This window comes from Rhamphochromis longiceps, linkage group LG12 (genome assembly GCF_057381845.1).
Source record: "Rhamphochromis longiceps isolate RC_006_pf linkage group LG12, R_longiceps_female_GT1.1, whole genome shotgun sequence".
In the NCBI taxonomy this organism is placed as follows: domain Eukaryota; kingdom Metazoa; phylum Chordata; class Actinopteri; order Cichliformes; family Cichlidae; genus Rhamphochromis; species Rhamphochromis longiceps.
In genome coordinates, this window is record NC_140568.1 from 3347455 (window position 1) to 3363416 (window position 15962).

Consider the following 15962-nt stretch of genomic DNA (forward strand, 5'->3'; position numbering starts at 1 on the left):
CTCGTAAAAGGCGATACAGTCTGATTTCACTGGCTGAATGATGCGAAACCAAACCAAATTCCATCCAGTCAGCTTTTTAAGGTGCCAGACCACAGAGGGCTTGTGGGTAATGTGGACTGGTCCCTTTGACTGTCTGCCACTCTACATGAATAGTACATGACTGTGTAATCATAATTTAAAAAGCCATAAATATTGAAGAAGAATTAAAATAATTTATGGAACAGCGCAGTGTGACAGGATGTATGCGTGTGTTGGAGCGTTTTGTCTCCTTCCACTTCCCTCTTGCAGTGTCCGCTGAACGATGGGCAGCAGCGGTGCAAACTGGGAATTCTGTAATTGCTTTTTCTGTCCCTGAAGCAGACCTTCCTGCTTTAAATCAAAAAAGGCAATCTCTGTCAGTAATGGCTCAATTAATAATTAAACACGTGTCTTATCTCCGCTGAGCTCCCCCTATTTATTTTCATCTTTCCGACAAGGATGGCTGCACAAACAGCATTAACACTATCAATAAAGGGAACATTAATATCGCCCTTTTCTCTGAAAACAAATCACTCATAAGCTGCCCTATGGCTGTTTACAGAAATAGCCCACAGACTGATAAGGAAACAAGTCATGTTTTGATTTTATTCCCCTGAACTCAGAGTGCCAGCTAATCTCTCTGCTTTCTGTATCCTGCTCTGAGTTCATGCTTTTTAATATTTAAAACAAATCCAGAGACATGTAAGCTTCTCTTCAAGCTCAACAAGTGAAAGAGGTATAAGGGACGGCTCGTTTTCAAACATGAAAGTATGGGGGCGATACCAGAAACTGTTATTTCAACAGCAGGAATATCGGTCTTGCGGATAAAGAAAACATTTCCTGTCTGGAATTAGTCAACAAATCAATTTAGGTACTCGACGTGAGCTTCGCCAGGCTTAGATTCCACAGCGGTGATGGCTGCTTTTCAATTCCAGAGCTTGCTGATCTGGATGGAGCCTTTGCAGCCCTTATGCTTCCCAGCGTCACGTCTGCCCTGCAGTCATCTAGCCTGCCTGTTAGCCAGTCAGCCACACTCTCTATCTAACTCCACTATATCCTGATTCAACGGGGGCGAAAAGCTGATTAGCTGGTCAGAGGGTCAACCTCCATTTATTATTTAATGGGTGAGAGCCTGCAAACAGTCAGGCTGGCCGCCGAGGTTAGTGATACATTACACTGACCTGGCCAGAGGAGAGCTGCTCAGGCGAACACAAACATGCTCTCTCATCTACTTCACTATGCCTGAGCCGCCCTCAATCCCCTGCCCCTGACCTTGCTGCTCCCTTTCCAATCACCCATCCTTCCTCCCTTCTCCGGCATTCAGAATGCAGCAGGTGAGAGACTGTTTCATTTTTATGTAAGTTTTCACTGTAGGAGCGGGCCTTTTGCTCTGTCTGGCCGAGGCAAGAGGAGGAGGCGGAGGTAGAAGAGACCATAGCTCTTTTATTGACATGCAGCAAACATCAGTGGTGGAACAAAGGCCACTCAGCACCTATTGAGAGAGCAGGCCTGCAGACAGGGTGGTTGATTAGCGATTCGACACAGGGACCTGGACTGTGTAGCACATAATGAGAGCTTAGGGAGCAAGCCATGAGCCGATGGGGGAAGGAGGTAGCGGGCGGGCTGCGGATAGAAAAGGGAAGAGGCAGGGCTCCACCACAAGGAATTGATTTCCTTCAAAAACAGACGGATGTATGAGTAAAAATGCGCCAAAGGAAAAAAAAAAAGCAAAAAAAAAAAAAAAGGAGGCAAGGGTAGGGGTACATCCTAAATCCTTAAGCTACAGCAGTGGTAATGTGTTTATATATAAACAGTTAGAGGATAAGCCCTAAATCCACTGCCAAGCTAAATGGTTTATGAATCTTTTTTTGTTTGTTTATTTCTATGTCAATTAACCAAATTGGTCCGACATCCCTGATGAGCAAGAGATCAAAAGTGAGTTAATGCTGCATGTCCAAAAGCGTCTTTCTCCCCGAACATTACGTTAACCTCATCTTCACCTCTCACGTTGCCGCAGAGAGATGTTAGCCGAGATGTGCATCACGGCAGTTTGTGTGTGTGTGTGTGTGTGTTTTCTTCTCTTCCCCTACACGCTCTCCTCTTCCTTTGTTCCACTGGTCTAATCCAGTATGTGTGGGCCGGTAAGTTTAATGGAAACAATTTATTAAGTCCGGCTTAAAATGCCATCTGCAGCTAAGCCTCCCAAAGCCGCTAAGCTCCTGGTTTCGCCCCAGAGCTTGCTGTGTTCACGCTTACTGTAATGCTCTGTTTAAAATGAGCACAACGGGTCAAAATTAATCAGGATTACAAGGGCACAAATCCACTTCAGAAATGGGTTTTCTACCAATCTTTCGCCTGCTATCCCAAGATGCCCCAGGTTTCTCTGGTGGATGGCACACAGCGTGGGTTTACAATCACTCTGTGGCAGGTAGCATCTAGCTAAGACAATAAGGCATCAGTGAAAACTAGGAAGCAATCAAAGAAGGTATATACACTATACTTACTGCTCTAAAACCCACAGATGCTACATTCAGCACAGTCGGTGCACATTCCTCAGTGTTCCTCTCAGATATTTCTAGCTGCTGACAGCTAGGTGATAACTCCCCGGCACATCCATATGCCCGGCATTCTGAAATGTCACGAGAAGGCCTACCAGTGAGGTGTTTATCTGTGCTCTGTGGAGGTGCCCTGCGAATGCTCAGCAGCTACATTTAGATTCTCATTTGCCTTCAAGCAAGCGACAACGGTAAACTATGACCTGCGATTCAATAAGAGCAGCCCTGAGTGGAGAACGAGTTCTTTTACTTAAACATGCCATCCTCCAGGAAATCAATAATTTGCAGGAGGTTTAAGACAGCAAATAAACAAAAACCAATACGTGTTAGATAATGCTTGACCTCTGCTGCACCTTCCTACATCATAACCAGCAACACAGGCAGACATTCAGTGCAACTTCTTGCTAGCTCTTGGGTAACAACACCCAAAGAGAATTGCAGTGTGTGCTCTGTTATTACAGATACTATTCACTTGTGCTATTACCAGTAGTGTCAGCTTACATCTAAAACAGGCTGTCAACATGCTAGAAATGCAGAGATGATGAAAAGTAAATATGAGGGAAAGACGGCGAGGGTGTCTGGGTTTTGCACAAAACCCTGTCCTGTGTGCATAATTACAGCGCTCTGCCATCAGTGATTACAATGTTGGTCTTTCTTCTCCTCTATTAACCCTGAACCGTTTCATTAACATGACAGACTGTGGGCCTGTGTACAATTTGGAGTTAACCTCGACTGTTTGTACACGTAATCGCAAAATAAAGTTCAGAAAGGAGCACGACACTGAAGAGCGAGGAAGAGGTGAAAGTAAGAGAAACACTCATTATCTAGCAATTTGTGGAAGCCAAACATCATCACAGCATTACATATTTATGTGTGCCATAATGTTTCGGTGTGTGTGTGCCTGAGTGGGGTTGCGTGCACACAGAAATCTGTCTGAGAGTCTTCCAGCCAACAGCTCGACAGGCCTGGTGATCAGTCCTATAGGATCGTGAGCGAGACGGGTAATGGGACACATACTCTCCATTCTAAACCAGAGGAAAACAGCCTGTGGGCTGCTTTGTATTGCACACACATTATACGTACACAGAGGAAAAACCAGCCTAGGTCTGAAACAAACACTGTCCTAGAATCCATTACAGCTGGACAACAACTGTGGAATGGGCGATGAGGCTGGCTGGCAGCTCTGCAATTTTAGCGTGATAACTTCTTCCTCACTGTCACCAAATCACTTCATCAAACTGCTGAATTTCTCTGTCGTCTCTCCCTTTCTAACCTCTAATTCTAATCTGGTGTCCTTCGTTTGCATCGCCCAAACAGAATCTGGTTGATCTGTGTGATAATCAGGAGCCTCTGATTGGATTGTCGGGATGTAATTCCGTGGACCTAATCCTCAGCTCTGTGTGAACATTAGCCAGATCCACAGAGGTCTTTCTACACTGGCTAAAATGGAAAATATCAAGTACGCACATGCCTGCGCAGTTCTATAGGGTAGAGTCTGCTTATATGCAGCCATGTTCTGCATAAACATAAAAGTAAGTCAACACCCTGACAGCTGACAACAGCAGTATTTCAACAGCCTGGTGGGGAATAGTTGTTGTTTGATGTGGTCTAGTTGTTTTCTAAACCATGCAAGTCTGGAAGTCATTGTCATTGTGAATGCTGGTTTCTTAAGGCCAGTGCTGGTCACAGGTCATCTACATCACACAGTCTGCAAGCCTGGTTTCTCTCCCTGCTGTCAGCCATGCTTTTCCACTCAGCAGTCAAAGCTACTGTGCTAAAGAAAGCAACACTTCGGAGCAACAGATCACTTTTGTTACATTACGTCCTTACAGCAAAAGATCTTTTAATACATTTTCAACAATATAACAGTATCAACAAATACATGTATGCATCCCTAACCGTCACATTATAATACACAAATCTTATTGTTGAGTCTGCAGACATGCCCCCCTCCAAAACCCACCTTATATTTTGCACTGTTTTAAAGCTCCACCTCCCTCCCTCTCAGTCTGTGTTAATGGGACCCCTTCCTGGTTCTTGCCCTGAGGGAACACGGTCTGCATGCTGCTATCTGTCAGTAGCACCTCTTCTCTACCAGGACGGTGTTGGTGCCTAATTTACAACTGCTCCTACACATTTCCACTGTGCCCCTCGTCCAAGAAAAAAAAAAAAAACTGGTGCCGGTGCAAAAAAGTTGGCAACAGCAGAGAATTTCAGGCACCAAATTCTGAACACTGACACTGACGCGCTATTGTAACTTCCTGTTGCAAGGCAGATCTGGCTTCTCACTGTTAGCAGGACAACATTGGTGGATGTGATGTAGAGTTGGCTGATCATGCTGCTCCTCTACTGCCTGCCCCTGTGTGTTTCTCTTTGCGCTGACCTGTCGACCAGGATTGGGTGATTTGACTGGGCTGGATCTTAGCCAAACCTACACTGCACTACTGTTTTTTCTGTTTTTTGTTTCTTTTTTTGGGCCAATTTATTGGATTGCCAACTTGATAGACTTTACAATGAACTTGTAACAGTAACAACATCGCAATATGATGTCTCGTTCCTTTTTGTTGTGCTGAAGTAGACTGAACATTTCTTCAGGAGCCTGTGAAGATCTGTTTGGTAAATATGGTGGACGTTAAGTGCTGTACAACAACCTCGAAGCCTTTGCTAGGTACGCTAGTTGCAACTTTTTCTCCAACACTATCACATGTTACAGTATCTGCAGCCTCATCATTTAGTTACATGTTACTAAATGGGGCTGAAAGCACTCATGCATCTGATTGGTTCATCTTTCTGTTATTTCAGGTGTGTTGGGGAGCAAGCACTTAAAATAACATGTATTTACCACACGCACTGCACCATTACATGTGTTAAATATAGAGGTGCTTCTGTGCTTGCATAGTTTCTGTATCACCTGCCTAATATACACAGTATGTCACTAGGTGCATGAAGCCACACAAATGCAAAAACTGCATCAAATCATGCTCATCCTGTGCAAAAGCAAAGGACTTGTAATCCATACATGTGCATATGGATGCACGCACACTGAATTTGTGCTGTCTGGGGGGCTGACAAAGCTCTTTCTGCCTTTTTCCTTTGGCATCCATTATGGTCCAGGCCTGCTGTCAGAGAGCTTGTATTGCCTGAGGGGAAGTTCCCATTTGTGGGAGCATGTGGCAGAGAGGCTCTAAATCCCCTCTAATGAACCAATATGTAGGAAGGCTAAGCCTTTGGCTAGGTCGTCCAAGAAACGCCACTCTGCGCCCTGGCAAAAATGTATGCATATGTAGTCACCAGACCTTGTTTATGTCTGCTGACATTTAAATCTGAATGGACCCAGTAGCTGACGTGAATAAATGAGGAGGAAAGACTGCGGTGAAAGAGAAAAAGCAGAGTGGGCTTACCTTTGGGTGTGGTAGGGGAAAAGAGCTTCTCCGATCCTACATCAGACACCTGTTAAAAAAAAAGGACAGCAGACCTTTAGTGGATTTGTCTCATTAGCTGGGAAGCAAACACAGATATATACTTTTGTTTTTTCAGTAAAAGGCTTATCCAGCCACAAATGTGGTCATAAGTGCTTAGAAGTAAAGTTCATCTCCCACACACAGCATTACACAGTCAATCAACAGTCTTCAATCAGCCAGTGCAGAGAACTCCCTCTGTACCAAGTGGTCCTAGTCTGATTTTTTCCTGACGAGGAAACATTAGGTGGCACTGTTGTGCCACCTGAAATCCCTTAAAGGAAATGCTGTCAAAGACAGCAGAGACGGAGGAAGTCAGAAGATGGCTATGCAGCGTTACGAACACAAAGGCTCCAGCACCCTCTCTCTAGCCCTCAGAAATGATATTTCATTTTGTGTTATTTTTCAAGAAACGTACATATCTCACGAATAGAATATGTCTCTCATTTAATATCGACGACAGTATCAAAGTGATGACCAATCGTTTACAGACGTGGCTAATGCAAATGACACTGAGCAGCGGAGAGACCTGGTTGTCTATATTAAAATGGTGCTTGGGCAAACGCATGAAGAAGAAAGCCATCTGTAGTATATTAAACACAGAAGGATTATTTTGCCCTTGAATTTAGAACACCTAATAAAAGTAACATCAGCTATTTCTGCAAAAAACATGGCCGCTGACCACACAGCAAGTCAAAACAGCAGCAAAGCCACATTGTTCAAAAACACTGTCTGCGTGCTTGGAGGACGGCATTAACCATGAAAACCCTCGGCCTGTAACAGCAGCCCATATAGGGGCTTTGTTTAAAGCCACTATTTCCCTTTGCTTTAGCTGCTCTCATCTGGGATCTGCCGACTTGTAAAAAGCTGCAAAAGCTGAACATATGTTCCACCCAAAGGGCCCGAGTGTCCTCAACTGCCATGCTTGTATTTTATGCGGCACAAAGGGAGCATATGTAAAGAATGAACAGTGAATCAGAGTGAGTACAAGAGAGACAGAGACAGAAAGAGAAAGCAAATGATTTTGTAAACACAGATGGCTGTCCTTGGCATCCCTGTTAGTACTTCACAAGTGTTTTGAGGACATCCTCTTCTTTCCAAGATCTCCCAATTTCTCCTCGGCTGCCACTGTGTTACTGTTCAGAACAATGTTTGCATGTCTGCGCTTGATGCCTCAGCTCAACACTCAACAAAATGCAGGTATTGAACCTAAAGGGAAGATGCCACAAAGTGCCTCTGAACGATTGCATCTGCCAGACACATTTAAAATGATTAAACAACACAAGATTTGCTCTAAGCCAGTGATGTTATGTCAGCACTATTAGGCTTGAATCGAGGACACATTAGGCATTTATTAAATTCTTCAACACCTCAGCAACAATTAGACAGCAACAATTGCAACTGTCTCAGTTACGCTAATAATTAACTGCAGCGCTTATAGGAAGACAACTGGCGAATTTTGGGTAGTTCAATAACCTCAAGCAGACGTTGTAAGAAAAGGTCAATAACAGCTCTTCAGTCTCAGTGGGTGGAACATTCAAAGGAGGGCGAACACTCAGCTGAACTGCAATATTTCCTGTTTCCTCTTACAGTAGACAAGGTGAAAGACTATAGAGGAAAGACAGAGTGTTGTGCATTGCCCTCTTTCAGTCTCCCAGAACCAGGGCGCCAGCCTACAACACAGGCTCTTTGTTAGCTTTGGACGACATTAAACGCTCCAGTACCAAGCCTCAGCGCTGCAACAGCACAACCTCAGCCTTGAATCGCTGCCCTGGAGGCCCTGGAAGAAAAATATGGGCTCAGAATGAAATGAAGCTTGTCAAATGGACACGGGAGTTGGCTCGAGGACTCACTTAGTGTGGCACAGGGTCACAAAACCAGAAAAGACAGGGTAGGTAATGCCATAACTCGGCGTAACAGTTGAAGCAATTGTTATGACCAGAGTGGTTCTCCAGACAGCTAGACAGACATAACACGTTCATGAGAAAGAGAACAGAAAACGCTTGTTCTTCACGTGCCAAGATCTCCTTATTCCTAATCTGGCTGTTTTCACTGTGCAGTGAGCTGTTTTATAGTGCAAATGTATTCCAAGTAACATCAACAACCAATATTTAGACTTTAATGCTGTGTTTTGCACCTGCCAAGTCTGCATGAGTCCGTTGTATAATCCACAATTACAAGGCCGGCTTGCAAAGAGCACTTCTTAAAAAGGCATGTCAAAGCAGAGCCCTGATGTTGCTAGCTGTTGTTTTTACAGAACTTTCTGGGTTTCGCTGGTCACGTTGACATTTTTTCACGGGGCTGTGCTGCTGGCAGTCTGAGTTGCCTGCGGTTGTGGTGTACAGAGGTCATGTATAACAAATTCTTCACACTCTCTTTGTTGAGGCAACACTGGGTGCCATTAAAAACAGATGGAGAAAGATGAGACAGAGGGGAAATATATATATAGAGAGAATGGGAGAGACAATGAAAAACAGAAAGAGGAGCAGAGGCCAGGTTTTCCAAAGGAAACGGGGAAATTTAACCATTTAAAAAATAATGGGGGAAATTCAAGCCACATTGCCTGGGAGCTAAAAGCCCTTGGAGCGGGCCGCAGGAAGCCTGACCTTTGTGGGGACCGTCTGCTATTTGAGCCTGGGGCTTCAGGGGCCTGGCCTCCTCTCTGGAGGGCCGTCAGCAGGCCTCAGCTTTCCTTCCCTATTCTATTCATTAGCCATGCTTTATGATTCAGCTTCCTCTGAGCCACACAAGAGCTCCCTGAGGAAAGAGACTGCTGGAGAGCTGGAGAAAAAAGGGAGCGAGACTCAGGGAGGGAGGGGGTAAGCAAGAAGGAGGTCATAGGGCCCAGCCAGGGCCCAGCTCTCAGCAGCTGTGAAATCCTCCCGTTTCCTCGGCAGGCGTAAAAAGGAACAAGAGGGAGAAGAAAAAGAAGGAGTCCAGGGAGGGAGCTTGGCCAGTAAACCCACCATCAGAGTGCTAACTCCCTAAAGAGCCACATGGAGAACCATAATTCCCAGATTTAGGGAATGCCAAATTACAAATTACACTGCTGTTTGTTTTAAAAAGTCCCCAACTTCCCCGAACACCAGTGACTTATTGACTGCATAAATCTCCAGATAATTGCAGAGTAGCAGAAGGAGAGCAGGACATTTCCTGCAAAGCCAAACGCATTTGCTTTCACAGCAAAGAAGCGAGGAGGAATAATCTTTGAAAATGTTCCACGTCCACGCTCCCTTTACTTAAAAACACAGCAAGCTAATTAATTTGGAAAATCTGAAACGAGCATAATTGCACTCTTTTTGTGTTGAAACGCTTCCCTGCTTAATTTTTCGCACAATGGGCCAACTGAGCGAGGCAACGTGGGCAGTAAGGGAGGGCAGTATAATCAGCTGAACGACCTTGAGGCATAAATTTATGAAAAGCATTGATCAGTTAAGGCTGTAATTTCACTGAGACAGGAAGGTCAGCAATTACCCAGATTCAATTAACCTCATTTAGTAAAGACTGCTGAGAGACCAGTTTCTCTCCCCCATCCACCAGACACCCCCCCTCGTACTTTTTATCAAACGATCCCTCGGCCTCCAGCTACCTTTGATCTTACAGCTGCTCCTTGGAGCCAGAACAAATGACGTCCAAACAGGGTGAAATCTTACAGCCAAAGGTTAGGTAAACCCAGACTAAATACAAGCAGATTCCTAATATGGGCTCCTCCTGTTCTGTTCTCATGAAGGAGGAGCAACCCTTCCCCTCCCTGCAGAGAAATAATTTTTAAACAAGCTGGCAAAGCTATCACAACAGCTGTGGTGTGAAAACAAAGAAACCTGTTAGTAGGCTTTGTGGTGGGCTCACGCCTGTAAAGACTATAATTACAATTTAGTTCTGAGTCATTTGGCACGTACTATGTTCCTGACAGACCGTCGTAGGACAAGCACAGAGGTGGCTAATCTAAGCGCATATATATACTCCAAACAAGTTTGCAAAATGACATTTTTCCTAATTGAAAAGGTGACTGTTGTAATTTGATTGACAGCTCAATAAGAGAGAAACAATTTAATGGGCAGCACCAAAAGACGATCACCTGACACGTACAGGAATACCATGGATACCAACTGAGCGTGTGCCTGTGCTGCAGCTAGCAGGAATGTTGTCCTACATAATCATGGGTAATAGAGCGGAGGAAGCAAACACAGCGCATCATATTGTCCGTGCTCCCCTGACTGGCAGGATGAGTGGGTCAAATGTCTTAGTGGAGGCAAAGACACTTGATGTTCCAGTGTAGGAGTACACAGCTGCTTTGTGCTGCACTGGTGTGACGTGCCGCTGAAAGACCTATCGGTAGCATGAAAGTGAACAGGAAGCCCACCTACCCCGAGAAGTGAAGTGCGCAAAAAGGACGTGTATCCTGAGATGGATGATCAGGCTCTCGATTACCCCGGCTGAACCTGTCTGACCGTGAATCCACACTTACTGCGCCCCCCTCCAACACCCACGTACACACAGTGTTAATTTGCTTCACTGCTTGGTGTTTCATCAATGTCAGATTCCTCCTTCACTGCCCTCTCTTCCAATTTTCCACTCACTGTCACCTGAAGCTGTGTCTCCTTTCAAAGTACAGGTCCATGTTTTGTCCTTGTTGTTGTTGATCTGGGAGATGGCCACCCGTGTTACTGTTTTAACACGCAATTACAGTAATTTGAAACCCTTATAAATACATATACAGTGGGGCAAAAAAGTATTTAGTCAGCCACCGATTGTGCAAGTTCCCCCACCTAAAATGACGACAGAGGTCAGTAATTTGCACCAGAGGTACACTTCAACTGTGAGAGACAGAATGTGAAAAAAAAAATCCATGAATCCACATGGTAGGATTTGTAAAGAATTTATTGGTAAATCAGGGTGGAAAATAAGTATTTGGTCAATAACAAAAATACAACTCAATACTTTGTAACATAACCTTTGTTGGCAATAACAGAGGTCAAACGTTTACTATAGGTCTTTACCAGGTTTGCACACACAGTAGCTGGTATTTTGGCCCATTCCTCCATGCAGATCTTCTCGAGAGCAGTGATGTTTTGGGGCTGTCGCCGAGCAACACAGACTTTCAACTCCCGCCACAGATTTTCTATGGGGTTGAGGTCTGGAGACTGGCTAGGCCACTCCAGGACTTTCAAATGCTTCTTACGGAGCCACTCCTTTGTTGCCCGGGCGGTGTGTTTTGGATCATTGTCATGTTGGAAGACCCAGCCTCGTTTCATCTTCAAAGTTCTCACTGATGGAAGGAGGTTTTGGCTCAAAATCTCACGATACATGGCCCCATTCATTCTGTCCTTAACACGGATCAGTCGTCCTGTCCCCTTGGCAGAAAAACAGCCCCATAGCATGATGTTTCCACCCCCATGCTTCACAGTAGGTATGGTGTTCTTGGGATGCAACTCAGTATTCTTCTTCCTCCAAACACGACGAGTTGAGTTTATACCAAAAGGTTCTACTTTGGTTTCATCTGACCACATGAAATTCTCCCAATCCTCTGCTGTATCATCCATGTGCTCTCTGGCAAACTTCAGACGGGCCTGGACATGCACTGGCTTCAGCAGCGGAACACGTCTGGCACTGCGGGATTTGATTCCCTGCCGTTGTAGTGTGTTACTGATGGTGACCTTTGTTACTTTGGTCCCAGCTCTCTGCAGGTCATTCACCAGGTCCCCCCGTGTGGTTCTGGGATCTTTGCTCACCGTTCTCATGATCATTTTGACCCCACGGGATGAGATCTTGCGTGGAGCCCCAGATCGAGGGAGATTATCAGTGGTCTTGTATGTCTTCCATTTTCTGATGATTGCTCCCACAGTTGATTTTTTTCACACCAAGCTGCTTGCCTATTGTAGATTCACTCTTCCCAGTCTGGTGCAGGTCTACAATACTTTTCCTGGTGTCCTTCGAAAGCTCTTTGGTCTTGGCCATGGCAGAGTTTGGAGTCTGACTGTTTGAGGCTGTGGACAGGTGTCTTTTATACAGATGATGAGTTCAAACAGGTGCCATTCATACAGGTAACGAGTGGGGGACAGAAAAGCTTCTTACAGAAGACGTTACAGGTCTGTGAGAGCCAGAGATTTTCCATGTTTGAGGTGACCAAATACTTATTTTCCACCCTGATTTACGAATAAATTCTTTACAAATCCTACCATGTGAATTCATGGATTTTTTTTCCACATTCTGTCTCTCACAGTTGAAGTGTACCTCTGGTGCAAATTACTGACCTCTGTCTTCATTTTAAGTGGGGGAACTTGCACAATCGGTGGCTGACTAAATACTTTTTTGCCCCACTGTATATAGAGAACACAATGTGGAACACCTACATTGAGAAGTGTATCTGTACAAAAACAACAAAAACGCACAAGCAAGACACAATAAGGGGTCCGTTTTTCCCTTCATATGGGAGTAGCATAGTGCTTCAATTAAGACTGCTATCAGCACCCACTCAGGGTCCTCAGTTACTGCCACCTTTTCACCCTAGACACCCGCTAATGCTACCTTTGCAATAAATGCCGCATTAGACATGCACAGTGGGCCTACAGCTCCCTGGCTGCAATGGGAGACACCAAATTAATTATCTCGCCTGCATTTGTCCTCGCGCTGTTCCAGAAACTTAATGACCTCCCGAGCGGTCGTTTATTATAAGTCGTAGCGATGCTTTGCATTCCCTGGGCAGAGAACATCTACCTTACCTTCAATTTCTACCCACCACTCTCACCACTCTCACCGCCGCCTGCTTGTCAGAACAGGTGTGGGCCAGCAAGACTGCAAACCCCCAGCGAGCATGATGAGATATATGGCGAAGAGAGAAGAAACGTCCCACGCAACTGTCAACCGACAGATACTCGCCTCAAATGGAGCATCATTAAGATGATAATGAATTCCGTAGTGGCTGTGGAGAATGGAGTGGCCTCCCCTCGCACACATGCAAAACACACGCAAACCTCTTTATGCTTGGCCCCGAGTGCCATTTTAACATGTAACATGTGTGTGTGCGTGTGTGTGTGTGCGTGTGTGACAGAGAGCCAGGGTTGAAAAGCTCCTGCTCCCTCTCCCCCTAGCAACAGAAGCAGGAAAATGAATGCAGAGAGAGCAGGGGGGCTTGGGCTTTGTGTAAAATATTACCCTTCGTCTCACTTACTGCACCCCACACTACCTATCCTCCCTCCCTGGCTGCGTAGCAGTTGCTAGCCCTTATCACCGCTGCCTGTCAGTTTAGTATACAAATTAGCAATCTATCAGGGGAATGCAGAGGTCCGTTTCATCAGTAGGGAGAAGGGAAGAGGCACGCATTGCATTAAAGCCTCTTGCCGCTGTAGACGGAAAGGGTCACAAATCAACGCTGCAGCGGGCCCACAGCCAGCACTAACCAGATAAGGAGAAATGAAGGAAAAGGGATGAGGCATATTTCACTAGAGAAGATCCAGACCTGCTCCAACTAAAGGATGGAGGTGGTGCTGGTGGTGGTGAGGTATAGGAATCGGGGAGGTCACAAATCACTATCTCAACCCCACAGTGGCACAGAAAGGATATGAGAAACAGGTATGGAATAAAAAGTAGAGAAATTCCATTTATAAAAGTGCCTTTGGTTGATTAACGGCTACAAATTGCAGGAAATTAGGGCTAACACATTCCCACTTTCTCCTGTTAAGTGAACCTGCGCATGTTAATACCAGCAGAGACAAAACAGCTGCTAAGGGCTCTCATTAAGTGGCATAATGCAATGAGGCACAGTCTAAATTGCAGCAATAAAAGCAGACAGACAAATCATCTCGACCATCGCAATCCATTTAACTCAATTAATGCACAACCAGCATCTGAGCTCAGTCGTTTAAAAGCATGTGCGGTTCGATCACTGGTCGGGCTGGGGGTTAAGTTCTGCTTAAAACCGCGGGCACGGGGAAAGAAAGAGATAAGGACAATGGGTGACGTAAAACAAAAGCAGGAGATAGCGATAGTTCTGTTCGGTGCGGCGCAGCTGACTGTGAAAAGAGCGTGGCCTCCTTTCCTTTTTAATGTCAGAATGTGTGCCAGCAGCGATAAGAAGCCAGGTAATCTCCCAGCGGAATCAGGGGGCTGTTCGTCATTACTCCCTGGCCCTGATATGGATCTGAGCACCTGATGACTTCTCTTGGCTCTCCGGGCTTCTCGGCAGCAAAGATGGCAGATAGCCCTTTAAGACATGGCTCACTGCTCCCTGATTGGCTGGTCAACAGCCACAACCAAATCCTGGCTCCCTCTGGGCGGCTGCGAGAAGGTATGATAGGAAAGGACACGGAAACTCACTCTCCCCATATCCACATCATCCCTTTGTTGTAAAGCCTTTACACCATTGTCAGCGTGGGTGGTGGAAAGTAAAAAAGCCTTTCTGGATGTTATTGTCTGAGAGGCAGGATAACAGACAGGCGGATTATTTCAAAAACAGCTTTCTCCAGAGCTCTCACAATGCGGCACCGTTGTTGCTGTGGAGAGGATCCTGGAGGAGATAATAATAATATTCCTAGTCAGAGCCTCTGCTGCAGTAGAGCTGCCTTCTAACAGAGAGATACACATCATTCTGACTGGCCCGCCGTGACATAATCGCCCTGCGGAGAGCTGCAGGCAAGCTTGGTAGGCAAACCACCTCTCACTGCAGCTTGTTAAGAGAAAGGTGGCTTTAAGCACTGCTCAATAGAAACTCCTATTGAACTCTTTTTTTTTCACTCCATCTGAACAATGTCTAGGTGAGTCATAGCACACCTCGGGCTACACAAGTTACACTCTTCCTTTTTTCCTCCTTCTTAAGATTGCAGTGCGCTTTTGACTCGAATTTGCTAAGAGGAAAAAAAAAACAAACTCGGCAGGATCTTAAATAATGCAGCGATAAAAAAGCTGTGACCCTTTCCATTGCCTCAACCCACACATGGTGAATTTCTTCTGCAGCAAAAGACAGCACCACAGAAAAGAAGAAAAGGCAGAGCTGGCACTACATGTAAATGTGTGGTAGGTTTGTTTTGCTCCTCTGGGCACGGACACCTTTAATGAGAGGAAAAAATGCGCAGCAAAAGGCAGATCTCAGTCGTACTATGCCAGTGATTTTGAGTAATATGAATCACCTCCCGTCTAACACAAATAAATATTGTTCTAATACCAGTGGGAGTGTAATGCCGACTCTCGCCTAGGAAAACTATGGGGGATCTAGGCTCCGCTCGCCAGCCTCTACGCTGCATCCCACAGAGCTTCCTTAACCCTACACTGTTAACATGCTATATGCTTGTAACCCTGTGACCTTTAGCACGACACTTATAGCTCGCAATTCGGTGTTTCGCAGAGGGGTTTGATAATGGCGACTCGCTCGTAAAAGAGAATTTAGAAATGTATCTCGGCATCGTTCTCGTGTCATCTGCCACCACGAAAGCTGACCGTGCTCGGGATCAAGATCAATACAACCACTTGCCCTGCAGGGGATGAAGTGGGACTCGGGCAGGGGACAGCAAGTGGTGGAGTGGAAAACTCTACCGTCTGACTTTAAGGCACACTATCTTCCCAAGCTAGCACAAACAAACATGGTATGCGCTATATAAAGTAGTCTCAGGCCACCTAAGCCCCCAGGTCATATTGGAAGGGGATGTGGCAAGTTAAGTGGAATTTACTTTTGATGTCCCACACGCCATCAAACTGTTTAACTCCTCTCTGGAGGGGAGAGGGAGGGGAAACAGGAGGACAAAGGAGGGGGGAACAACTAAGCTGTAGTGCCTCTTCACCTCACTGTACAATACCTTGTGCAATACTTTTTGTAAATAGTCAACAGTGCAATAGACTCAATACTTGAAATGTGCAATTCACTTGTATTTTTATTTTTTATTCCTATTTATTCTATTTATCCCCTTTGTATATTTTATTTATATTTGTCTCTGTATTT

At 45.4% G+C, this 15962-nt stretch overlaps 1 protein-coding gene across 9 annotated transcripts in view; it reads right to left on the reverse strand.

Moving 5' to 3' along the window:
- fbrsl1 (fibrosin-like 1) overlaps positions 1–15962 on the reverse strand; it is a 286791-nt gene that overhangs the window by 27198 nt on the left and 243631 nt on the right. For all 9 annotated transcript variants that reach the window (XM_085424377.1, XM_085424379.1, XM_085424378.1 and 6 more), the window contains one exon: positions 5975–6023. In XM_085424377.1, coding sequence (XP_085280503.1) covers positions 5975–6023 — 49 coding nt within the window. The remainder of the gene's footprint in view (positions 1–5974; positions 6024–15962) is intronic.